This window comes from Scyliorhinus torazame, chromosome 15, assembly GCF_047496885.1.
Source record: "Scyliorhinus torazame isolate Kashiwa2021f chromosome 15, sScyTor2.1, whole genome shotgun sequence".
Classification (NCBI taxonomy): domain Eukaryota; kingdom Metazoa; phylum Chordata; class Chondrichthyes; order Carcharhiniformes; family Scyliorhinidae; genus Scyliorhinus; species Scyliorhinus torazame.
In genome coordinates, this window is record NC_092721.1 from 133499855 (window position 1) to 133526868 (window position 27014).

Genomic DNA, 27014 nt, shown 5'->3' on the forward strand with positions numbered 1-27014 from the left:
GCCAAACGTCTGAGCTGTGCTTCCTGAAAAACATGGAGCACACATACTCCTGGAATCCTTCCCTCATTGTGTAGGAACGTTGAGGGAAATCAAGATATGCCCCCTCTTTTTACAACATTAGCTGCTGTAAACCGATAAGTTCAAATGTCCAAAAGGCACTTTGAGAAGGCAGGGTGGCAGGTGGGTGGGTGAAGGGTAGGAGCAGACTAGAAGATCTGGGCCATAGTTTTTATTTTGTTGGAGAGGTTTGGGGGAGGGGTGGATGGGGACCAATTTTAAATCTGTGAGCTGTCTTTTCTCTTTATTGATGGGCTTGCTGTTTCCGTTTAGTTTAGATTTCCTTCATTGCTGTTTTTTTACTTGTATTTTCTTCCATTTTCCTGTTCTTTTTCATTGCAATAACTTGGTTTTTGAATGCTTCTTTGAAGCCAATTTGCGACCTCGCTTAGATCTTCAAAACAGATCATATTCTCAACTCTTTGTTAAAAGTGTATTTACTGGCCATTCCCTGCAATGTGCCAAAACCAGCACTTCTAACTTTGGAATTTTGCTATTGTTCTTTTCTCTCTTCTTTATTCAGTATTATTACTGGGCTCACTTAACTTTCAGTTCTGATGAAGGGGCTCCAACCAAAATTCAACTGTTCTTTTGACTTTATGGATACTGTATTTAAATGCTATCGAGCATGTTCCAATGGTATTTCAGAATTTTAACATTAGCTCGTTATTCTTTTAATTGCTATGCAAACTTTATCTTTGGCGATACTTGGCATGTCCTGCCGTACTATTGATTTTCATCCTCTTTTCCTTTTCAATTAATTGGTCTGACTCGTGAAAGTATGAATATACAGCCTGTCACCTATGCCCTTTATGGCTTTCCAGAGCAGCATTGAAGACTATATATGAACAACTCACTAACTAACTCGCACCCCCTAACAACACATTAAGACATAGATTTCCCTTGCAGAACTTGGATAAGTACAAAATATGGAACAAGTGTTAAATTTGTGCCTGACCTCATTCTATCTTGACAAACGGGACTAAATTTTCCAAAACAATAATTCCTACAGATGAAAGACTATGATAATTAACAAATGATATTAAACTGGAATAAAATATTTTGCAAATTACAATGGCAATATATTCTGTTAAGATAGTAAAACATTCTATTAAAAGTAACTGCAAAAATAAATCTGCTCTTGCTTTAATAGTCAATCAATAAGTCAGTCCTCTACCAGAACCCTATTTCTAAAACCTTTAATGTTTTATCTCAAAAAAACAATTAATTGACCGGTTCTATCATTTCTGTCCTCATTCAGGTCTTACCTTAAAGTAGATAGGAGCCATGTCTCCCAGTTCCTTTGGTAGAGGAATACATTCGTACACCATATGAAAGCGTTTCTTTAAATGCATATTGGTCTCAAAAAAGACACAGTCAAGACCTTTGTCTTCTAACATTTTCACCAAAGCTTTTCGAAACAGCTATTAACGAAAGACATACAGTTCAGTCCTGTCCCCTTACAAAAGGAAACAACAAATTACTTTAAAAATCATCTGTATTTAAACCTGGGTTTATGCTATTAGGAAACATTAACCAGGATTCCCTTTGGTTAGGAAGGGAACCATTAACCAAATTTCCTCACTCAATGTTGGTGTCAGATCTTAAGTAGTTTTGAACTTGAGCATTATTTCAATGATGTCAGTGACCTTTGCACACAGAGTATGTGCTTCGCTGCTCTCCCTCTCTGCCGGGTTTCCATTTTTCTTTGTATTTACTTAAGGGCCACGATTTTCATATGTTAGCACAGTGATTTTCAAATTGTTTTCCCCCACTTTTGCCAACCAGTCGACCTTCAGCACCTTTAATGTGAAAGGGGAGCCTGATTGGCTTATGATCTCACTCCAATCAGGTTCACAGGATGAGAGGGTAATGCGCACATCAGGTGCAGAGGTCAGCCAGTTCCTTGTGCCACCTTCAGCTTTGTGGGAATACAAAATCCAACCTCACACATGTAGATCGTCGTGAAGGGCAATAGCAATAAAATGCTTGTTTTACTCAGCACTGGATACCCCTGGGAGATGCTACTCCAGAATGCTGACAGCCTCATGGACTTTTGGCGTGTTTTTAATGTGCTGCCATAGGTCAGGTACAGCAGCTTAGTCTTTTCATTTGTTGTCAGCTGTAAATTAATAGGCGGAATCTATTTGCTGTTCACGTCAGCGGGCTATTCTGGTCCCATCTGCGCTGCATGGGGTTTCCTGGCGATGAGGGGTGCAGTCAATGGGAAATCCCGTTGACAATATCGGGACCAGTAAACTCCATTGTCGGTTTGCCTCCGCTGCCGAAAAACACGCGGCTGGTTGCACGGTAAATCCTGCCCAATAACTGACTCTGGAGTCTCAACCGTAAAACGATTTTTTCACCCAACTCTTCGCTTTCAAAATCTGAAACTTCTCCTCTCATTTGCCAGCACTTCCCTGCATATAACACACATGGGCTTGCATCCTTATTTACATTGGCACAATTGACAAAAAACAGACCTCAAGAAATCATCTTTGTACTGCCCTGTTCCCAAGTTAAGTTTCTTCTTTGTAGGCTGTTAACCAAAGGCCTTGTAGCTCTGTACAGAGCTTTTTTTTTTTTTTTTTTTTTTTTTTTTTTTTTTTTTTTATAAATGTTTTATTGAAAATTTTTCCCAAACAACAATTTTTCCCCTCTTACAAAGCAAACGCAACAATAACAATACAGAAATTTTAAACAATACACAAGTAACAAAACCCCTTTATCTTTGACCTAAAGCTCTGTACAGAGCTAACACTAAACTTCTCTGTCCTGCCGTGGATTTTCCTGAACTTCTCTCGAGCAGTTTCAGATGTGAGATCCTGGCCAGTAGATACACTGCCTATTTGTTTCTTTGGCTGATTCCTTCTTGTAACAAAACAATCCATCGACTTCCGGTTGCGGCTATGCGCGGCTAAGCCGCACGATTCGGCAGCTCCCGCTACCACGGACGTTCGGGCTCGCTAGAGGAGCCCCAATGGAACTTTTTTTTGACGCAACCCGTGGGAAAGGGAAGAGAGAAGTCCCCCTCCAACTTCTATGAAACGGACCAGAAGTGCAACGGCCAAAGGAGCGGCACTGGAGCAACGGGAGAAGCGAGGGAAAGAAAACAAAATGGTGGCAGCCAGGGACAAAGGGGAGCTGCAGGAGTTCATCAAGCGCTGCTTCGAGGAGCAGCGCGAGGAGATGCGCAAGGAGATGTTGGCGCCTATGCTTTCAGCAATTGAAGGACTCGGGATCACCCAGAAGGCCCACGAAGTTAAGATCCAGGAGGTACAGAAAAGAGTCACTCAGAAAGAGGACGAGCTCGTGGGCCTGGCGGTGAGAGTGGAGCAGAACGAGGCGCTACACAAGAGGTGGGCGGGAAGACGCGAAGACCTGGAGAACAGGTCGAGGAGAATCTGCGGATCCTGGGTCTTCCTGAGGGAGTGGAGGGGGCCGATGCCGGGGCATACACGAGCACGATGCTCGAGGCGATGATGGGCAGTAAGGCCCCTTCGAGGCAGCTGGAGTTGGACGGGTCACATCGGGTGCTGGCGAGGAAGCCCCAGGCAAATGAGCCGCCAAGGGCGATGGTGGTGAGGTTTCACCGGTTCACGGACAGAGAGTGGGTCCTGAGATGGGCCAAGAAGGAGCGGAGCAGTAAGTGGGACAATGCAGAGATCCGAATATACCCGGACTGGAGCACGGAGGTTGCAAAGCGGAGGGCGGGTTTCAACCGGGCCAAAGCGGCGTTGTACCGGAAAGAAGTGAAATTCGGAATGCTGCAGCCAGCGCGACTGTGGGTCACATACAAGGGCCAACACTATTACTTTGAAACGCCTGAAGAGGCGTGGACCTTTGTACAAGCCGAAAAGTTGGACTCTAACTGAGGGTTTGTGAGGGTGGGGGGGATGTTTGAGGTTTGATGTATGATGGTTGTTGTATATAGGGGGTCAATCACGCGCAGGAAATGTTACATGGGCTGGGGGAGAGAGACAAGGCCGCAACAGGAGTTGCGCCAGAGGGGGCGGAGCGGGCTTTGGAAAGCGCGGGGTTTTTTCCCGTGCGCGGGAAGAAAGGCGGCAAGGGGAACGAAGGAATGCATATTGATTGGGAGACTCCCACACGGGGAGGTCAATGGGACGGCGGGGGAAGCCGGGGTCAGCAGGCGTCAGCTGATTACGGGAGTGACATGGGGGGAGCAAAAAAGCTAGACATGGGTCTAGCGGGGAGGGGGGGAAAGGGTTGCGGCTGCACTGGCCGAAAGGGAATGGGATACAGAAGAGGTGGTCAGGACGGGGGTCCCCCGTTTGGGGGACTGGAGGGTGAGGGAACTGGCCCAGAAAAGGAGATGGCTAGTCGGCTGGGGGGAGGGGGGGGTGGTGAGAGCCCCTCCAATCCGGCTGATAACGTGGAATGTGAGGGGCCTGAATGGGCCGGTGAAGAGGGCTCGAGTGTTCGCGCACTTAAAGGGACTGAAGGCGGACGTGGTCATGCTCCAAGAGACACACCTGAAGGTGGCGGACCAGGTCAGGTTAAGAAAGGGATGGGTAGGACAGGTATTCCACTCGGGACTGGACGCGAAGAATAGTGGGGTGGCAATATTGGTGAGAAAGCGGGTGTCATTTGAGGCCAAGACTATTGTAGTGGACAATGGAGGGCGATAATGTAATGGTGAGCGGTAGGCTGCAAGGGACGTGGGTTGTGTTGGTAAACGTATACACCCCGAACTGGGATGATGCAGGATTCATGAAGCGCATGTTAGGGCGCATTCTGGACCTGGAGATAGGAGGCCTGATAATAGGAGGGGACTTCAATACAGTGTTGGATCCAGCACTGGACCGCTCCAAATCAAGGACTGGAAAGAGGCCGGCGGCGGCCAAGGTACTTAGGGGGTTTATGGATCAGATGGGGGGAGTGGACCCATGGCGGTTTGCAAGGCCGCAGGCCAGGGAATTTTCTTTCTTCTCCCATGTACACAAAGCCTACTCCCGGATAGATTTCTTTGTTCTGGGTAGGGCGCTCATCTCGAGGGTGGAGGGGACGGAGTATTCGGCCATAGCCGTTTCGGACCATGCCCTGCACTGGGTGGAACTGGAGCTGGGAGAGGAGAGGGACCAACGCCCATTGTGGCGGCTGGATGTGGGACTGCTGGCGTACGAGGTGGTGCGTGGGAAGGTGAGGGGGTGTATCGAAAGGTACTTGGAGGCCAACGACAACGGGAAGGTGCGGGTGGGGGTGGTATGGGAGGCGTTGAAGGCGGTGATCAGGGGAGAGCTAATCTCCATTAGGGCTCATAGGGAGAAGACAGAGGGTATGGAAAGTGAGAGGTTAGTGGGGGAGATTTTGAGAGCGGACAGGAGATACGCAGAGGCCCCGGAGGAAAGATTACTTGGGGAAAGACGACGGCTCCAGACGGAGTTTGACCTGTTGACCACAGGGAAGGCGGAGGCACAGTGGAGGAAAGCGCAGGGGGCGATCTACGAGTATGGGGAAAAGGCTAGTCGGATGCTGGCACACCAGCTCCGTAAGAGGATGGCAGCGAGGGAAATAGGAGGAGTCAAAGATGGAAGGGGAGCCACGGTTCGGAGTGCGACGAAAATAAACAAGGTATTTAAGGCCTTTTATGAAGAGCTGTACAGATCCCATCCCCCAGCGGGGGAAGAGGGGATGAGACGATTCCTAGATCAACTGAGATTCCTGAGGGTGGAGGAGCAGGAGGTGGCTGGTTTGGGGGCACCAATTGGGTTGGAGGAGCTGAGCAAGGGTTTGGGGAGTATGCAGGCGGGGAAGGCCCCGGGACCGGACGGATTCCCGGTGGAGTTCTACAGGAAGTACGTAGACCTGTTGGCCCCGCTACTGGTGAGGACCTTTAATGAGGCAAGAGAGGAGGGGACCCTGCCCCCGACAATGTCAGAAGCGACAATTTCTTTGATCCTAAAACGGGACAGGGACCCACTGCAATGTGGATCGTACAGGCCGATCTCGCTCCTCAATGTGGATGCAAAGTTGCTGGCAAAAGTGCTGGCCACGAGGATAGAGGACTGTGTCCCGGGGGTGATCCATGAAGACCAGACGGGATTCGTAAAGGGCAGGCAATTAAACACTAACGTGCGGCGGCTCTTAAACGTGATGATGATGCCATCGGAGGAGGGAGAGGCGGAGATAGTGGCAGCTATGAACGTGGAGAAGGCTTTTGACCGAGTAGGGTGGGAGTACCTCTGGGAGGTGCTGCATAGGTTTGGGTTCGGGGGAGGGTTTATCAGTTGGGTTAAGCTCCTTTACAGAGCCCCGATGGTGAGTGTAGTGACGAACCGGCGGAGGTCGGAGTACTTTCGACTGTACCGAGGGACGAGGCAGGGGTGCCCCCTGTCCCCCCTGTTGTTCGCATTGGCGATCGAACCATTGGCCATGTCATTGAGGGAGTCTAATAAATGGAGGGGGGTGGTCCGAGGGGAAGAAAAGCATCGGGTGTCGCTATATACGGATGACCTGTTGCTGTACGTGGCGGATCCAATGGAGGGGATGGTGGAGGTCATGCAGACTCTAAGGGAGTTTGGGGAGTTTTCGGGCTATAAGCTCAATGTAGGGAAGAGTGAGCTCTTTGTATTACAGGCGGGGGACCAAGAAAGAGGGATAGGGGACCTACCGCTGAGGAGGGCGGAGGGGAGCCTTCGGTATCTGGGGATCCAGATAGCCAGGAGTTGGGGGACCCTACATAAACTGAATCTGACGAGGTTGGTGGAGCAAATGGAGGAGGATTTCAAAAGATGGGACATGTTACCGCTCTCGCTGGTGGGTAGAGTGCAGTCGGTCAAAATGGTGGTCCTTCCGAGGTTTCTGTTTGTGTTTCAGTGCCTTCCCATCGTGATCACTAAGGCCTTTTTTAAGAGAGTAGGTAGGAGTATTATGGGGTTTGTGTGGGCGAATAAGACCGCGAGAGTAAGGAGAGGGTTCCTGGAATGCAGTAGGGACCGAGGAGGGTTGGCGCTGCCAAACCTGAGGAGCTACTACTGGGCAGCAAATGTGGCGATGATCCGCAAGTGGGTTATGGAGGGAGAGGGGGCGGCATGGAAGAGGATGGAGATGGCGTCCTGTAAAGGAACGAGCCTGGGGGCGTTGGTGACGGCACCGCTGCCGCTCTCGCCGACAAAGTATACCACGAGCCCGGTGGTGGCGGCAAAGGTAAGGATCTGGGGCCAGTGGAGACGGCACCAGGATGCAATGGGAGCATCGGTGTAGTCCCCGATCAGGGGTAGCCACCGGTTTGTCCCGGGGAAGATGGACGGCGGGGTTCCAGAGCTGGCATCGGGCGGGGATTGGAAGAATGGGGGACCTGTTCATCGACGGGACGTTTGCGAGCCTAGGGGCACTGGAGGAGAAGTTCGAGTTACCCCCGGGAAATGCCTTTAGATATATGCAGGTGAGGGCTTTTGTGAGGCGACAGGTGAGGGAATTCCCGTTGCTCCCGGCACAAGAAGTTCAAGATAGGGTGATCGCGGGGGTATGGGTTGGGGAGGGCAAGGTGTCGGAAATACACCAGGAGTTGAAAGAAGAGGGGGAAGCGCTAGTAGAAGAGTTGAAGGGTTAATGGGAGGAGGAGCTGGGGGAGGAGATCGAGGAAGGGCTGTGGGCTGATGCCCTAGGTAGGGCTAATTCCTCCTCCTCATGTGCCAGGCTCAGCCTGATACAATTTAAGGTGGTTCACAGAGCGCACTTGACGGGGGCGAGGTTGAGTAGGTTCTTTGGGGTAGAGGACAGATGTGGAAAGTGCTCAGGGAGCCCGGCGAACCATGTCCATATGTTTTGGTCACGCCCGGCACTGGAGGGGTTCTGGAGAGGAGTGGCGGGAGCAATATCTCAGGTGGTGAAAGTCCGGGTCAAGCCAGGCTGGGGGCTAGCAATATTTGGAGTAGTGGATGAACCGGGAGTGCAGGAGACGAAAGAGACCGGTATTCTGGCCTTTGCGTCCCTAGTAGCCCGGCGAAGGATCTTGCTAATGTGGAAGGAGGCGAAGCCCCCCAGCCTGGAGGACTGGATAAATGATATGGCTGGGTTCATAAAGTTGGAGAGGATTAAGTTCACCTTGAGAGGGTCTGCGCAGGGGTTCTACAGGCGGTGGCAACCATTCCTAGACTATCTCGCGGAGCGTTAGAGGAAGGTCGGTCAGCATCAGCAGCAACCTGGGGGGGAGGGCGTCCTGGGAGGGGGGAAATGGGCGGGGAAAGGGGGGACTGCCTGAGAGGGTGGATGAGCAAGAGATAACATGAAGGGTTGGGGAAACTGGCACGTACGGGAGAGGGCCAGTGTACAAACCTGTGTAAATATATAATTTTGCCATGTGTATATCTTGCTCTGCGCGATTTCTCGTTTTTTTTGTTATGGGGGGGGGTTATTGTTTATAAGGGAGAAAAATTGTGTTAAAAAACTTTAATAAATATATATTTTTTAAAAAACAATCCATCTTCACAGTCCTTACTTGCTAGCAGCTAGAAAATGGAAGCTCTCCTCCATGATTTGGCGCCAAAAGCAAATACATAGAAGACGCTTGACATCAAGTGTACACGCAGGGTGTGTGACTTGCTCACCACCGCCGCTATGTTTGGAAGAGTGCACACAGCCTCATTTTATTCTTATTTAAAAGCTGGTAGCAGCCACCATTCTCAATTTAAATGGCGGTAGCGGCCTTTGGGCGCTTCTCTTGCGTTCGTGACCACCACAGGAACATCGCACCCGATCACTCCGTGACCCGCCTGACACCCATCAGCAACCCACCCGCGGGTCGAAACCCAGACTTTGAAATACCCTGTCTTAGCAGACTCTTGCTAGGAACAATCAGGCTTATACATAAAATTTACAGTGCAGAAATAGGCCATTCAGCCCATCGAGTCTGCACCGGCTCTTGGAAAGAGCACCCTACCCAAGGTCAACACCTCCACCCTATCACCATAACCCAGTAACCCCACCCAACACTCAGGGCAATTTATCATGGCCAATCCACCTAACCTGCACATCTTTGGACTGTGGGCAGAAACCAGAGCACCCGGAGGAAACCCACGCACACACGGGGAGGATGTGCAGACTCCGCACAGATAGTGACCCAAGCTGGAATCGAACCTGGGACCCTGGAGCTGTGAAGCAATTGTGCTATCCACAATGCTACCGTGCTGCCCATTAATTCCCTTGCTTTGTTATTCAATGTTACATTTCAAATTATGATTTCAGCTAATGATTTAAGATCTCACTGCATCCGTTGAAAAAAATCAAGAGGTTGGACCTCAACTGTCTGAAGTTTTGAGGGTTTTAAACTTTCATTTGCATGTGCTTCCTTGTATATATCACATAAGCGGCAGACTAATACTGCTGTGCTACACTGGATCTCAAAACTGGCTGGTGAGCTGATATAAATAAAAGGTTAGTCTGTAAGCAGCTCACATCACAGCTCAATGTTCTTCTTGATGTTTGCAGCTTATTCCTGAACAATCAGTCAAGTATGAGTGCTAGTTTATTACAGTCCAAAAAAGACTTTAAACATGGAAGGTTTTGAGGAGGTAGATCCAGCTGCTTTGGAGGCAGTGGAGCATGGAATGAAGAATCAGAAGGACCAACATTGGAGGACTCTTCAATGACAGCTGCAAACCACATCAGAACTCAAAGTAATCTCCTTTAAGCATCTCACTTTGTCACTACTGGTGCTTCTGAATTGTGCCCACATTTTTCCATTTAAAAAGAACACATCTTGAACTTCATAATTCATCAGTCTTCCTGCTTTTACCAGCTCACCATCTCTACCATGCTCTATGAATAAGTGGATGCAAATTAAGTGGCTCTATCATTACAAACAAAAAGTAACAATGGTCACCTAACTCCTTCACATCTTATTTCTCCTGGGTGTCTAAATACTCTTTATCTCATTGGTGTGCAATCAGAAATCAGTATGATACTGCCACAGGCTTGGTGTCGAAAGGGTGGCTATAGTGTCTTCCTCCTCCAATCTCCTTCACAAACTTCCTACCTCAACTTGACAGCATAGATTTTCAAATGGATTCCACAGACCACAGGAGGTCCTTCAGAAGATCCCGAGATCGAATAGAAAAGTACAGCACAGAAGGAAGTCACTCAACACATTGCTAGTTCTTTTGAGGGGCAATCTAGTTAGTTTGCTTTTTCCTTATATCCCTCAAATTATTTCTACTTCAAGTATTAATCTAATTTCTCATGGAAAATCCTACTGAATATGTCTCCACCAACCTATGAGGCAGGGAATTCCAAATCCTAACCACTCATTGTGTAAAAATATTTTTCCTCATGTCACCTCTGATCACTTTATCAATTATTTTCAATCTGTTCCCCTCTTTAGCGACCCTCAGTGACTGGAACTGCTTCTGTTTTTTATTCTACCTAAGTACTTCATGATTTTAAATACTTCTAAGTATTCTCTTTGCATTTTATGGTGTCAGAAGAACAACCCCAGCTACTCCAGTCTATCCACGTGACTGTATTCCCTCATCCCCGGAACAATTTCTTCCATACCCTCTCCAAAGCTTTCACATCCTTCCTAAAGTGTAGTGCGCATTGTTTGGCACAATAGTGGGTCCGAACTAGTGTTTTACATAACTTTGTATCGCATAAATCCCTGGATCATTTACTCGATTCCTCCATTTGTAAAGCCCAAAGTTCCATATGCCTTATTAAATGCTCTGGTAACCTGTTCTGCCATTTTCAAAGAATTGTGCCCAGATCCTTCCCTCTTCTTGCATCCCCTTTAAAATTGTACCATTTACTAAGCAATGTCCCATATTTTTCGTACAAAACATATTATTCTACTCTTCTCTGCATTGAATTTCATTGGTTTTTTGGCAGTCCCATTCCACCAGTTTGCTTCTTGAAATCTATTCATGTCTATAATTTTGGTGCCATCTACAAGCTATTGTACCTTGGACTCCAAAATTCAAGCTATTAATGTACATCATTGAATCTTGAGAAACTCCACTGTATGACCTCCTCCAGTCCAAAAAATAGTTATTAACTTCAACTGCCTGTTCCCTATCCCTTAGCTAACTTTGTATCCAAGCTGCATCCGGTGAAAGTTCATAAACCTGAAACATTAACTTTGCTTTTTTCTGAACAGATGCTGCCCAATCTGCTGAGTATTTCCAAGATTTCTGCTTTTATTTAGCCCCCAAAAAGTGCTATCGCCAAATCTGTACCGGCTCTCTTTTATGATTATATGCTTGTTCAAATTGCTGTTAACTCTTTCCTGTCTTATCGTTTATAAAAGCTTCCCTGGAACTGATGTTGAACTGACAGGCCTGTATTGGCAAGTTTTTCTGCCGGAGAGATTGCACTTCCTGATTTTCCCTACTCCTCGCCTTCGATGCCACAAGATATTCATGTCCTTTCCTCATTTTAACAAATCTGAATGAGTTTAAATATCATGAGCTTCAGCACCCCCCCCCCCCCCCAATTCCAATGCAGCCAAATTATCCCCTCCCACTAAACATTCATAACCTCGCCGATGTTTACAACAGGTTTGGCCAGGCATGAGGCAGTCAATGCGATCCCTCCGGGGGTGCAGAGGCAAGTATTGATGTTTGGGTGTAGGGTTCAGAAGAAGGGCATGCCCGGGCAGTGCCTCCACTGGCACCATAGTGGACCCTAGTGGGAGACCCGTGGGGTGGGATAATTTGAGATGTTGTGAGTGGGGCCGAGAAATGCTGGCGATGAATGTCGCAGAGGAGGGGAGGTGGCGAGACCTCCATGATGTCATGTGTGCTGGGGGCTGTTCAGTTGCAGTACTGAACAGCACGCATGGCGCCCCGATCCCTGACTCTATGATGCTCTGCCAGAGATCCAGCATTAACCATTCCCACTCAGCATTTTTGGCAAAGAGGCTTAAGATTCTGTGAGAAAACTGGTCTATGGAACTGGAGAGCACCATGCCAGTTTTCTGTGAGAGCCTGACATTTTGCCAAGTTTTGGTAAGATTCTGCCCAAAGATGTACCATTTGCAAAATCCCTTTGGCACAACTAAAATGGATTGGAAGACTTGCCAGCACTTCCATGATTTATATATACACTTACTTTAAAAGCAACTGGAAGGCATCCCATCTGGACCAGATGGCTTATCTACTTTAAATAGAGCCAGCCTTCCTACTATCTCCTCTTAATCTATTTATATTTCATTCAGTACTGTGGCAAATTTCTCGCTTACTGTAGCTTTGTAAATTCCAGGACAAAATAATCATTTAGTACCTCAGACATACCTTCTGTCTCCATCTGTTTCATAATTGGCCTATTGTTCTTCTGTTGATATGTCTATAGAAGATATCTAGCTTTCCTGCAAATCTTTACTTCTATTATCTCTTTGTCGCTCTTATTTTCTTCTTTACTTTTACTCTGTAGGTTTTATATTCAGCCTGAGCATATGTTATCCAACTCCACTATACTTCTTTATCCGACTTCAATTCCTTCATCAGCTAGGGAGCACTGACTTTGGCTGTCCTTCCTTACCCTTTGTGGGACCTTACCCAAACCATTTCCTCTTTAAAGCCTCTATTGTATTGTTTCTGGTCAGCCTTCAAATTCAATTTACCCCGCTAGATCTCTCCTAAAATCAAAGATATTAGCCCTCCTTCAGTTAAGTATATTTTATTCAAATTGCTCTTTCCTTAATAATAGTCTATATTATTGTCACAAGTAGGCTTACATTAACACTGCAATGAAGTTCCTGTGAAAATCCCCTAGTCACCACACTCCGGCGCCTGTTCGGGTACACAGAGGGAGAATTCAGAATGTCCAAATTACCTAAAGCACGTCATTCGGGACTTGTGGGAGGAAACCGGAGCACCCGGAGGAAACCCACGCAGATACGGGGAGAACGTGCAGATTTCGCACAGACAGTGGGAATTGAACCCGGATCCCTGGCGCTGTGAGGCAGCAGTGCTAACCGCTATGCTACCGTGCCGCCCTATGCATAACTAACCTAAACCTTCTGATATTATCATTTATACTGAGCTGCTCCCAGACTAGACATTCTCCACTTCACCAATTTCATTCCCAGGATTAGATTCAGGAATATCTCCTTCCTCATTGGGCAGGAAAAAGACTGGTCAAGAAAATTCTCCTGAACACACTTCAGATTTCTTTCTCTTCGCAGCCCTCAAAGCAATCACTGTCACATTCAATACTGTAGGAAGTCTTTACAACACCAGGTTAAAGTCCATCAGGTTTGTTTCGAATCACTAGCTTTTGGAGCTGATTTGGAGTGATTTGAAATAAACCTGTTGGACTTTAACCTGGTGTTGGAAGACGTCTTACTGTGTTCACCCCAGTCCAACGCCGGCATCTCCACATCACATTCAATACTGAAATAGTTAAAGTCTCCTGTTATTATCACTCTAAGTTCTTGTACCGCTCTTAAGAGTTACTTTGCAAATCTGCTCCTCTATCACTGTTCCATTATTTGATGACCTATAAAATGCACCACAAAAGCATAATAGCTCCTTTATTGTTTCCTATCACCAACCAAATAAATTCGGTATTTGACTCAAGGACATTCTCTCTTTCTAGAATTGCATTATTTTCCTCATCCAAAACTGCAAATCCTTCCCTACTACTTTTTCAAAAAACCTTGTACCAAGTTACCATACCATTTGAGATTCTAGGCAAAACAACTTTTCTTTACCATTGAAATGGAGATTGCCTGCCTGTCTGCTTTTTTTTTTTAACCTGCTGGGCCTCTTTGCAGCATTGGTATGATATGCAAATGCATTTCAATCGATAAAAAAATCCAGACAGAATGCAGACGGCCTCGTCCGTTCTTAATTCCAGTCTGCTGACGGCCTCTGTCTGATGTTCCCCTGCCTGATCCTGCATCTCATGTCTCTTAGGGATAATTCCAGAGACTTGTCATCAGATTTAGACTCATCAGGGGCCTGGTGTTCAGCAGTCCTTAGAATATCAGAAACCTTGATGTGACTGCCTCTGCCTGCTGTGGACCTGTGATGGTGACTTGATCACCAGATTGTGAAGCCAAATATATTCTAGAACTGGGTCCCACTGAGGTGCTTGTATCTGCGCTGGTGGACGGTGCAGGTGACAGTTCTTCATCTGACGATAGCTGTACTTCTTCACCTGCGGGGGGGGGTTGAGGCGGGAAAGGACATCCTTCCCTTTTTTCTTGCTGGAAATAGTGAGAATAGTGAACTACTGATTTACTAGTTAGGCCCCCACATCATGGAGTATTGACAGTCATTATCTGCATCATGTCAATGTGTACTGGATGCACCCTCACTGTTTCATTGGGGGAGGCTGATCTCATCTTGCACTCAGGAACAATCCCTATCGTGTTCTTCAAATGGAGACGGGGTGGTGGGGGGAACTGAGATGCCATTTGTGCAGAGTCTTCCATGAGAGGTGATTTTAAAGTGTCTGGTACACAGTCGGTGCAGATGTTCTATCCGGTTGTAGTGTGTGAATTCCCTGTGGGCTCTAACCCTTAGACTGTCTGATGCCCTTATGAGTGTGAGTTTGGAGTGAGTAGAAGTTTCATCTACCTTGGCGCAGTGGAGCAAATCATTTATCCGTCTGCAGCTCCAAGGGCCGACCTTTTTTGTTTGCCACGAGTGTTAATCACCCTGGCAACCTCATACCAGAGCAGCGCAGTCGGATGTGAGGACTTCCTGCTCCCATCCCGAGGAAAGAGGACCTCTTGCATCTCCTGGATGGACTGGAGGAGAACTTCCAGGGAAGCTTTGCTGAAATGTGGTGCTGATGGTTTGGTTTTTCTAGATGCTATGGATTCCCTGTGTAACAGAACACCGGAGCTGCAATGAATGAACATCTGTTGGGGTGCCTTTTAAATATGGCGTCTCGACCTTTGCCCCCATGCGGTAACAGCGGGGCGGAATCCCTGCCTGCACTGCCTCGAGATTTGCCGAGCTCTTTGCTGGAGCATTATTAATGAGCTGCAAAGTGCAAGATCGTCCGTGATTGCCCAGCAGAAGTCATGCTGACATATCCACCTCCCAATGTACTTTGTCTCCAGAATGGAAAATTTTGCCCTGAGATTATTGCAAAGTGCTGCACACTTGGCATCGAGAGCAGGCTCATCAGAGGTCAGCTTCACTGGGTCAGTCATGTGTCGGTCAAGTGGTTCGCACAAAGGATTCCCGCATACTCAAGGCAGTACCCTACAGTCAGCTGAGCAGGGAAACTCTCACCACAGGTCAACCCAAACTTAGATATAAAGGCAATTTGAAAGCCAACCTTGCAGCTTGCAAGCTGGGTCAATATGTGGGAAAAAAACAACTTTGGAGAGACCCAGATTTGGAGAATTTAACATTTGAGGAGATCAGAGCAAAGTGCCTTCAGGTCATCCATCCCTCTAACATTTGCAATCAGTGATGCAAACTGTGGTTTGGTTTAAGGCCATCAGCCTAGACTGAAAGATGTCTTTTTTCCCAAACATGCTGAACACTCACCCTTCGAAGCAATGGGAGAATCCATCACTACTTAAAATAGATTACAAATTGCATTTTCAATTCTCAGTAGACTGTTACTAAATTTGGAAAACCAATCTTAAACTATATGAAAGTGTTCATGTTTCTATCCAAAGGCAAGTCAGACTGTCACACTGGATAGCAATAACAAGGTAACCGACATGTGCAGTGACATCTGTATTGAAGTAAGTTAGTCCAAGAACTTTACTGTATCATCAGGCAATGTTTTCTTCCTTCTTTTTTCTGTTCTCTCCTTACCTTGTATGCTGAAGGCATTAGTCTAGATTTTTTGATTTCTATGCTGACATTAAAATAACACTAACTGGAAAATCTAGGCTATAACTATTTGCTCTGACACAGTTCCACAATTGCTGGTCATCTTTAAACCCTTGACTTTCTTGACGTATAAGCCTCAGCAAAGACTGTTAATATGTTGAGGCTAATTGTTGGCAGGGTATTCAAATTCAGGGAACACCCATTCAGAAGCAACGTCAACATCAATAGGCTAATTTTCCCATTTCCAATCTCGCTGAAATTAGGTAGCTAAACACAACCAAGTCCTGGAACCTTTTTGGCCCACATGGCTCAGTACTCATCGCTTTTTAAAAAAAAAATGTGTACTCAATTCATTTTTTCCAATTAAGGGACAATTTAGCATGGCCAATCCACCTACCCTGCACATCTTTGGGTTGTGGGGGCGAAACCCACGCAAACACGGGGAGAATGTGCAAACTCCACACGAACAGCAACCCAGAGCCGGGATCAAACCTGGGACCTCGGCGCCGTGACACTACAGGGCTAACCCACTGCGCCACCGTGCTGCCCCAGTACTCACTACTTTAATCTGCCATGGCAGTGGCGAAAATGCATTGCACCAAGTGAAAGTAAGTTTTGATTTACAATTTTAAATTAACTAAACAGCAGCATTTATTTTCAAACTTGGGAGGGAAATCTAAAAATTAGATCCCGTGCCATTACTATTTTAGTTGCCTGTTTTGATAGCCATCATTTTCTGACCTTTTCATGAAGCTTTCTAACTCAATTCTTCAGCGATCACTCGCAACGAGAATGACTATCCACCTAAGAAACTCCGGGGTACTGGTCATGGGTTCTGTGGGTCCTTGCATGGCTGATGAGCCCTATCCGAGAAACGCACCTTCAACCACAACTTGGCAGTTGTTTCCAGAAGGTGGGGTCGGTCTTTAGGGTGTAGAACCCTGCAATTCCTTTCTCAGGCTCCTTTTCCAGATCTCCCCTTGTTGTTAGGTGTCTTTGAAGTATTGTGTTCCTTCAATCAGGAGGTTCCTCCAAGTAGGTCTCCTCTGAGCAAGGGTCTCCCAGGCGCTGACGTCTATCTTGCATTTCTTGAGGTAAGGCCTTCAGGGTGTCTTTGAAGCACTTCCTTTGTCCTCCATCTAGTTTGGGGGCTTCTCTTGAGCTGGGCGAAGAAGATTTGCTTGGCAGTTGGGACCCTGATATCCTAAGCACATTGCCGGCCCAGCGGAGTTGGTTTTGGATGATCATGACTTCGATGATAGTGCTCTTGGCTCCTTCAAGGGCACTGATGCTAGAATGCCTGCCCTCCCAGCTGATGTAAAGAAACCGTCTCAGACAGCATTGATGTACCTCTCCAGGGCCTTGAGGTGGTAACTGTACGTAGTGCAAGTTTCTGAACTGTATCGAAGAGTTGGTAGGATGACTGCCTTGTACACAAGATCTTGGTGTCAACATGAATGTCGTGGTTGTCAAAGACTCTCCTCCTTAGGCATCCAAAGGAGATGCGCACGGATTTGATATGATATTAAATCTCTGCATCAATGTCAGCCTTAGAGATTTCATGATTTCAAAAGGTTGAATTAAGTGTTTACTAGAATATTCATATTTGCCTTTCAAATACACGATTGTTGTTCTCCATCAATCCAAAGCACTTTTTATGTTTAACTAACCTTGCGAGAATATGTTTTGTAAAAGTAAGTTTTGCTGGAAATTCATGTTTCGAAAGTTCCCTGCAATGTCCGGGAATATTGATCTTAGTTTAAATTAAAACAAAGAGCATGTTTCAATAAAATAACTAGGAAAGTACTTTGAGTTAGGTAGAAATAATTTGCAGTTTTAACCTGACCTGTATTTCTTCCCAAATGTCTTCATCCAGTATGGTACCTGCAGTGTGATGCTGGAGAGGTACTATTAGGCAGTGGCCTTCAGTCATGGACCGGAAATTGGGCAGGCACAAATATACCTGGGGATGAGAGAAAATGTCTGAATTCATATAATTAAACCAAAATGAACAACGTTTTCTTTTGCCTGCTGCATATTTCACAAGAAGTTCAATTTGTAGTCTGCATACAAATCATCTCATTTTTTAGTCTAAATCAAGGCATATTTGAACAAAAATTCTAAAAGGCATCACCAATATATTTGGGAACACTGTTCACTGGCCAAAGGTGAAATGTAAGAGATTTTCCAAGCAGAATTTCAGCAATTACACTGCAATACAATGCATTGTGAACAAAGATGAAAGCCTGTTTTTCACTCAATGGCGAACGAATGACGCCAACTGTTAATAGAACAAAGAAAAGTACAGCACAGGAACAGGCCCTTCGAACCTCCAAGCCTGTGCCGACCATGCTGCCCGTCTAAACTAAAATCTTCTACACTTACTGGGTCCGTATTCCCATCCTATTCATGCATTTGTCAAGATGCCCCTTAAATGTCACTATCGTTCCTGCTTCCACCACCTCCTCTGGCAGTGAGTTCCAGACATCCACTACCCTCTGTGTAAAAAACTTGCCTTGTACATCTCCTCTAAACCTTGCCCCTCGCACCTTAAACCTATGCTCCCTAGTAATTGACCCCTCTACCCTGGGAAAAAGCCTCTGACTATCCACTCTGTCTATGCCCCATATAATTTTGGAGGCCTCTATCAGGTCAGCCCTCAACCTCCGTTGTTTCAGTGAGAACAAACCGAGTTTATTCAACCGCTCCTCATAGCTACTGCCCTCCCTACCAGGCAACATCCTGGTAAATCTCTTCTGCACCCTCTCTAAAGCCTCCACATCCTTCTGGTAGTGCGGCGACCAGAATTGAACACTATACTCCAAGTGTGGCCTAACTAAGGTTCTATACCGCTGCAACATGACTTGCCAATTCTTATACTCAATGCCCCGGTCAATGAAGGCAAGCATGCCTTCTTGACTACCTTCTCCACCTGTGTTGCCCCTTTCAGTGACCTGCGGACCTGTACACCTAGATCTCTCCGACTGTCAATACTCTTGAGGGTTCTACCATTCACTGTATATTCCCTACCTGTATTTGACCTTCCAAAATGCATTACCTCACATTTGTCCAGATTAAACTCCATCTGCCATCTCTCCGCCCAAGTCTCCAAACGATCTAAATCCTGCTGTATCCTCTGACAGTCCTCTTCGCTATCCGCAATTCCACCAACCTTTGTGACGTCTGCAAACTTACTAATCAGACCAGTTATTTTCCTCCAAATCATTTATATATACTACGAAAAGCAAAGGTCCCAGCACTGATCCCTGCGGAACACCACTAGTCACAGCCCTCCAATTAGAAAAGCACCCTTCCATTGCTACTCTCTGCCTTCTATGACCTAGCCAGTTCTGTATCCATCTTGCCAGCTCACCCCTGATCGCGTGTGACTTCACCTTTTGTACCAGTCTGCCATGAGGGACCTTGTCAAAGGCCTTATTGAAGTCCATAGACAACATCCACTGCCCTACCTGCATCAATCATCTTTGTGACCTCTTCGAAAAATTCAATCATTAGTGAGACACAACCTCCCCTTCACAAAACCGTGCTACCTCTCGCGAATATGTCCATTTGCTTCCAAATGGGAGTAGATCCTGTCTCAAAGAATTCTCTCCAGTAATTTCTCTACCACTGACGTAAGGCTCACCGGCCTGTAGTTCCCTGGATTATCCTTCCTACCCTTCTTAATCAAAGGAACAACATTGGCTATTCTCCAGTCCTCCTGAAGACAGTGAGGATCCAAAGATTTTTGTCAAGGCCTCAGCAATTTCCTCTCTAGCCTCCTTCAGTATTCTGGGGTAGATCCCATCAGGCCCTGGGGACTTATCTACGGTAACATTTTTCAAGACGCCCAACACCTCATCTTTTTGGATCTCAATGTGCCCCAGGCTATCTCCACACCTTTCTCCAGACTCAACATCCACCATTTCCTTCTCTTTGGTGAATACTGATGCAAAGTATTCATTTCGTACCTCGCCCATTTTCTCTGGCTCCACACATAGATTTCCTTGCCTGTCCTTCAGTGGGCCAACCCTTTCCCTGGCTACCTTCTTGCTTTTTATGTACGTGTAAAAAGCCTTGGGATTTTCCTTAACCCTATTTGCCAATGACTTTTCGTAAGCCCTTTTAGCCCTCCTGACTTCCTACTTTCCTTATATTCCACACAGGCTTCGTCTGTTCCCAGCCTTCTAGCCCTGACAAATGCCTCCTTTTTCTTTTTGACGAGGCCTACAATTTCTCTCATTATCCAAGGTTCCCGAAATTTGCCGTATTTATCCTTCTTCCGCACAGAAACATGCCGGTCCTGAATTCCTTTCAACTGACACTTCAAAGCCTCCCACATGTCAGATGTTGATTTACCCTCAAACATCCGCCCCAATCTAGGTCCTTCAGTTCCCGCCTAATATTGTTATAATTAGCCTTCCCCCAATTTAGCACATTCACCCTAGGACCACTCTTATCCTTGTCCACCAGCAATTTAAAACTTATTGAACTGTGGTCACTGTTCCCAAAATGCTCCCCTACTGAAGCTTCTACCACCTGGCCGGGCTCATTCCCCAATACCAGGTCCAGTACAGCCCCTTCCCTAGTTGGACTATCTACATATTGTTTTAAGAAGCCCTTCTGGATGCTCCTTACAAACTCTGCCCCATCCAAGCCCCTAGCACTAAGTGAGTCCCAGTCAATATTGGGGAAGTTGAAGTCTCCCATCACAACAACCCTGTTGCTTTTACTCCTTTCCAAAACCTGTCTACCTATCTGCTCCTCTATCTCCTGCTGGCTGTTGGGTGGCCTGTAGTAAACCCCCAACATTGTGACTGCACCCATCTTATTCCTGATCTCTACCCATATAGCCTCGCTGCCCTCTGAGGTTCCGCCTGTAGTACAGCTGTGATATTCTCCCTAACCAGTAGTGCAACTCCGCCACCCCTTTTACTTCCCCCTCAATCCCGCCTGAAACATCTAAATCCTGGAACATTTAGTTGCCAATCCTGTCCTTCCCTCAACCAGGCCTCTGTAATGGCAACAACATCATAGTTCCAAGTACTAACCCAAGCTCTAAGTTCATCTGCCTTACCCGTTATACTTCTTGCATTAAAACATATGCACTTCAGGCCACCAGGCCCGCTGTTTTCAGCAATATCTCCCGGTCTGCTCTTCCTCAAAGCCATACTGGCCATATTCCCTCGTTCTCCGTCAATCTTTTCACTTTCTGACCTATTGCTCCGGTACCCACCCCCCTGCCATACTAGTTTAAACCCTCCCGTGTGACACTAGCAAACCTCGCGGCCAGGATATTTATGCCTTCTCAGTTTAGGTGCAACCCGTTCTTCTTATACAGGTCACACCTGCCCCGGAAGAGCTCCCAGTGGTCCAGATAATGGAAACCCTCCCTCCTACACCAGCTGTTTAGCCACGTGTTTAGCTGCTCTATCTTCCTATTTCTAGCCTCACTGGCACAGGGAGTAATCCCAAGATTACAACCCTGGAGGTCCTGCCTTTTAACTTTCTGCCTCGCTCCCTGAACTTCTGCTGCAGGATCTCATGCCCCTTCCTGACTATGTCATTAGTACCAATATGTACAACGACCTCTGCCTGTTTGTCCTCCCCCTTCAGGACGCCCGCTACCCGTTCTGAGGCATTCTGAACCCTGGCACCAGGAAGGTAGCATACTATCCTGGAGTCTCTTTCACGTCCACAGAAGCGCCTATCTGTGCCCCTGACTATAGGGTTCCCTATGACTATTGCTCTTCTGCGCTTTGACCCTTCCTGCTGAACATCAGAGCCAGCCGTGGTGCCACTGCTCTGGCTGCTGCTGTTTTCCCCTGATACGCTATCCCCCCCAACAGTATCCAAAGCGGTATACCTGTCCGAGAGGGGGACAACCACAGGGGATTCCTGCACTGACTGCCTGCCCCTTCTAGTGGTCACCCATCTCTCTGCCTGCACCTTGGGTGTGACCACATCTCTATAACTCCTATCTATGACGCTTTCCGCCACCTGCATGCTCCTAAGTGCATCCAATTGCTGCTCCAACCGAACCATGCGGTCTGTGAGGAGCTGCCATTGGTTACACTTGCTGCAGATGTAGTCGACCGGAACGCTGAAAGCGTCACAGATCTGCCACATCTCACAGTTGGGGCACTGCACCCCGCTGAGTGACATTCAAGCACTAATTAATTAATTTAAAATAAACACTTGAATTATTGTTAGATTGAGTTACAATTAACTATATGGCCCTGACTCTAGATGATTTTTACTGTAAAATTAAATGCTAAATACCGATCACTGCCCTCAGGTTTAGTTTCTCCACTATCTAGTTAATCAATTAGATTTGTTTTGCAATATCATTTTTATTTCAAATTTAACAGATTCCCAACCAGCCAATCAGGTCACAGCTTTACTGTGATGTCACTTCAGTTTTCCCCCCACACAATTTGAAAAGGTAATAAAAATTAAAAAAAATCACTTACCTTCCCAGAATGCTCTCTGGTTCTCTCCCTGCAGATGAACAAGCCAGAAGAAAGAAAACAAAACTGTAGGGAAAAAGCACCTTCTCCCACTCTACACCGAATTACCTCACTGCACCAAATTATCAAGTTACAATTCCCACTCTGGATGTGTCTCACTAACTCAGGATGTGTCTCCTTCACCTGCGCAAAGCTAATTTAAGTTTAGACTTTCCCACAAATATTCTGTGGGCTTTTACATAGCAATTTGCAATATCAGTTAAACAGCCTTCTACAGATAATAACGACGTGTGTGAATAGGGCAAACAATGACATGTTTCTTTCGCCAATCAAATTAAAGAATCCTTACTGAGGCATGTAGATCTAAACCAAGAGTTGTCTATTGGAATACTTAATTTATTTAAAGTCATGTATGGAAAGGGAAATAGAAAAAGGTAAGCAAAATGGAACTGGGTGTTGTTGTTGAAATGGGGATTGTTGTTCTAGATATGGGGATTGACATTATATTCATTACTAATTATTGTTTATTGTTGGTGGGTGTAAATCTGGGAGAAAATGTGAAAAAGGAGAATAAAAATTTTTTTTTAAAATGGAACTGGGAGAGTGCTAAAGAAATTTTAAAAAGGTAATAATTTATTATTTTTTAAAAATCTGCTACAAAATATTTAATATCTAAAGGACAAAGACTCTACATTTAGAAAGTAAATTTTCAATGCCAGGGCGATTGTATAACTGTAATTAAAATTTATCATGCTATTAAAAATGCATTTGCACTTGAAAGGACAAGCTCTAAATTTTCCTTGATGTGTTTCGTGGATATCTAATGGGCAATTACCACAACTTCACACACTTCATCTGTTCGAGTGGTAAATCTTTTGGTGAGATACTGTTAGAGCAGAAGCTCTGGAGGAGCAGGGCAACTCCAGCAGCAACTTGCTGATTTCTACATTTAACTGTTCAGGTACAGACAATGGAAGTTGCTGTCTGATTTACTCTTAACAATTTTGAGTGCTGGTAACCTTACTGTTATTCTTACAGCAAAATCTGTACCATTGTCTGCCTTAGGTATAACTAAATCGTACAATTTTAATTCAGAAAGTTCACAGAAAATTTACCGTGTTGGCATAAAAACCCCCAAGAGACTAAAATTACCCATCAATCTTTCAAAGACTATAAGAGTAATAACCCACTGTCTGGTGTTCATCTAATTTCATCTGTCCAGATTTTAAAGGGATAATTTCTGAGCACAGAAACTTGAATAAAACTACTGGAAACTGCGCCATACAACCTACAACAGCTGGTGGCTCATTTGGAAGAGTCCATTATCTGCATCTGTGTACAATGCTTTTATTGAAGACTGGAAGAACCGTAACTGTTAATTGAGTGCAGGAAAGGGTCACAGATAAAGCTGTAAATACCAGTTGCAACATCACTTATGAAGCAGAGAGGGGGTTAAGGCTGTCAAATTTGATTATAAACGTTCCATTTCATCATTTGAGCTCCCATCACCTACAAATCCATGCTTTCACCGCTGGTTGTTAGACACGGTCATCTTCATGTCCGACTCTTCAATATCCAATTGAAAGGTTATAAGCTCATAAGGTGGCCATTCAGCCCGTCATATGTGTTGGCTCTCCGAAGGAGCAAAGGGGGTGGTGAAGGTTCTTGACTGTCAGTCAAACAACCACTTTTCTTAACGAAATATTTTTATAATTAATAAACAGAAGTGTTCAAAGAAAAAATAGTAATTTAAAATACTCTATGGTTATTCTCCTGAGTTGCTTCCAGCAATATCACCAAGATAAGTCTTAACTCCTGGTAACTCCAGGCAAATGCTGCAGTGTTGTGAACTAATGTTCCCTTTAAAATTTATCTGTTGCTTGAGGCTTGTTTTTTTCAGTTCATGGTTCCTTTAAATCTTTTGCATGGCCATGAAAATGCATTATTTATCACAAAACAGGACTGCACAGTACCATTCATGCTTCAGTGCACACCCATAGTTTTGAAGTATGGTAGGCAACTTAAGACTAATTCAGTAAAGGAATTGTTTCTTTATAACCATGTGCTGAAGTGTTTTTTGCAGTAACTTTCAGATCTATTCACCTTACCTTTACACCAATAGAGATGATAAGGTGCTTTGGAAGTTCTGGGTTGTCAAAGCAATATTGGCATTTCTCCATGCGGCTAGTTAATCTCTTGTGCTCATGGATAGCTTTATTTCGTTGTCTTTCATCATCTTGGCCTGATTGACTTTTTCTGGCTGCTTTTGACACAAACATGTCATCCAATGTGTAATAGTCCCTATCCATCTTCTCCAGAAACTATAAAAAAGATCAAATGGTCAGTTAAAATGTCAGAAATAATTGCTTAAATAAAATTGAACAATTGTTCAATCAATTTTGTCCTTGACCACACAAAAAACAATGGCAAGAGGCCCAAGAGTAAGTCATTGAAAAAAAATACAGCAGAGATTTCTTCACTTACATAAATTGTAGCGTCCCCTACCCCACTGTCATTGTAGCTAGCAATTTAAGGCTGCTCCAGAAAGAGAGGGTGCCAGGACAATTTAACATGTGAGCCTTATTTAAATGATGCAAAGTCATATTATATTTTCTTATAGCCCGAGGGCCCTGCATTCAATATGTTCCATTACATTCTCCCCTTCACAAAATAAATCTACAAACTTTATTTACGTTTAAATGTTACCTTCAGATTTAAAAAAGTGAAACCAGCATTTTGTTGAGTACTGGCCCCATTGTCCTTCAGCCAGTGCTCGAGTTATTGCAGATGATGTACTTCTAAACCCATGGGCCTGAAGATTTACTGCAAGTATCTTGTAGACTGTGTGTCCCTCTCTACTTTTTTACTCAAGGGGCCTTTATAAAATTTAAATTGTCAATTTTAGTTTTGTAACACTGCAAATGTGAATAATAGAGCTGAGACTGGATTGATTAGGTAAAACTGTACCAAGGCAGCTATGAATATCTGTGCAAGAAGCTGTGCCTATTATTACAAATGAGCTACACCTTTAGTATATGGGTGTCTTCGTGGTGCCCTATGATCCTCATTGAGACAGGTAACTTGTTAAAAAGAAAAGAATCCTAACAATGCCAATGGAAAGAAAACCGCTAGACAAAATTTCACTTTTTATAACTTTTACGTGGTCGAAGTAATGCGCGGGCTTGTGTCTATGTGAGATGTGTCATTGTTGTATTGACCATTTAATGCGAAATTTACCTTGTTATTGGAAAAAACCATCACCTGTTTATTTTCAAGTTATGTTGATTTTAGTTGGTTTGTTACAGTGCAATCTCAGTCTTTCCAACTTGTTTTGCAGGATCTCTCGCTTCCCAGACAATCGTTTGATCTTCAAGAGCTAGATAGGTCCTCATTAAGCAAGGGTTGTAAAGATTATCGGGGTAGGCAGGAATGTGAAGTTAAGTTTAAAATCAGATCAGCCATGATACTATGGAATGGTGGACAGGCTCAAGGGGCAAAATGGCCTACTGCTGCTCCTATTTCATATGTTCATACATGCTAACAAAGATTTTTGTCTTGCACTGGTCAGGACATAGAAAATAATCCAAAATTTCAAAGGGAACAACAATTTATACTGCACGAGAACAAGAGGTGGTGATTGGTTAGCAAATCAGTTCTGATTGGTTGAGACGCTGCCACGGCAAATACATTAGGGAGCTTTTCTCTCCCATGCTTTGTTTGTTCAAAAACGGTCCAATGCTTGGACATATTCCTTTTGTCTGAAGAGGACAGGTCCCTCCATATGAATATATGTAGCTTCTAGCAAGCATAAGTAAGTTACATTGCAAGCCTGACTGATAATCTCAAATTGGTTTTCAGTGTATTTCTCAACATACGTGGGATGGTTTAGCAAGTGCTGCCCAATCGCTGTATCACATCTAATTTTGACATTATGTTCCGAGTTTTAAAAGCACAGGTTGTTTGAGTGGTCAGTACTCTGTCTATTATAAACAGTCAAAGGAACCTGTTGTTTTATAGGATCTGCCAGTTATTGGGACAAACAGCCTACTTGGCATCACACTGGCACTGAAATTCATACATTGCATTACTCAATTGTGTGATCATCTGTTTGCAACTGGGAGAGTGCGGATGATATTTAACATAAAATGTTTTGATGGTCGGTTGAATATAGGCGTTTCCAAATATTGTCCAGTTTCCCAATCTCTCGTCATAGGGCTGGGTGCAAGTGTAGGTTAGCCCTATGACGAGAGATTGGGAAACTGGTCCTGTATTCGAATGAAAGGTGATCTCATTGAAATCTACAAAATACTTACAGGACAGATGCAGGTTAAGATATTTCCCCTTGTTGTGGAGTCTAGAACCAGAGGACACAATTTCTAAATTAGTGGGAAACCACTTAGGACTGAGATGAGGAGAAATCCTTTTACTTAGAGGGTTGTGAATCGGAATCCTCCAAAGAGCTGTTGATACTCAGTCATTAAATGTGTTTAAAGCAGAGTTTGGCAGGTTTATAAATACAAATGGTATAAAGGGATATGGTGACAGTATGGGAAAAAGGTATTAAAGAAGATAATCAGCTATGGTCGTATTGATGGCGGAGCAAGCTCATTGGCTGAATGGTCTACATATGCACCTATGTATTCAATGATGTTTTTGACGGGTAAATTTTGATGTCTATTCACAAATCGCCCATTCCAGAAAATGAGAGCTGAGGATTTTAAAT

The 27014-nt window shown here is 45.1% G+C and overlaps 1 protein-coding gene across 2 annotated transcripts in view; it reads right to left on the bottom strand.

The window, feature by feature from the left end:
* cwf19l2 (CWF19 like cell cycle control factor 2) overlaps positions 1–27014 on the bottom strand; it is a 202048-nt gene that overhangs the window by 17150 nt on the left and 157884 nt on the right. For both annotated transcript variants that reach the window (XM_072476758.1, XM_072476757.1), the window contains exons 13-15: positions 24400–24612; positions 17668–17784; positions 1326–1481 (exon numbers count right to left, since the gene is read on the bottom strand). In XM_072476758.1, the coding sequence (XP_072332859.1) occupies positions 1326–1481; positions 17668–17784; positions 24400–24612 (486 nt within the window). The remainder of the gene's footprint in view (positions 1–1325; positions 1482–17667; positions 17785–24399; positions 24613–27014) is intronic.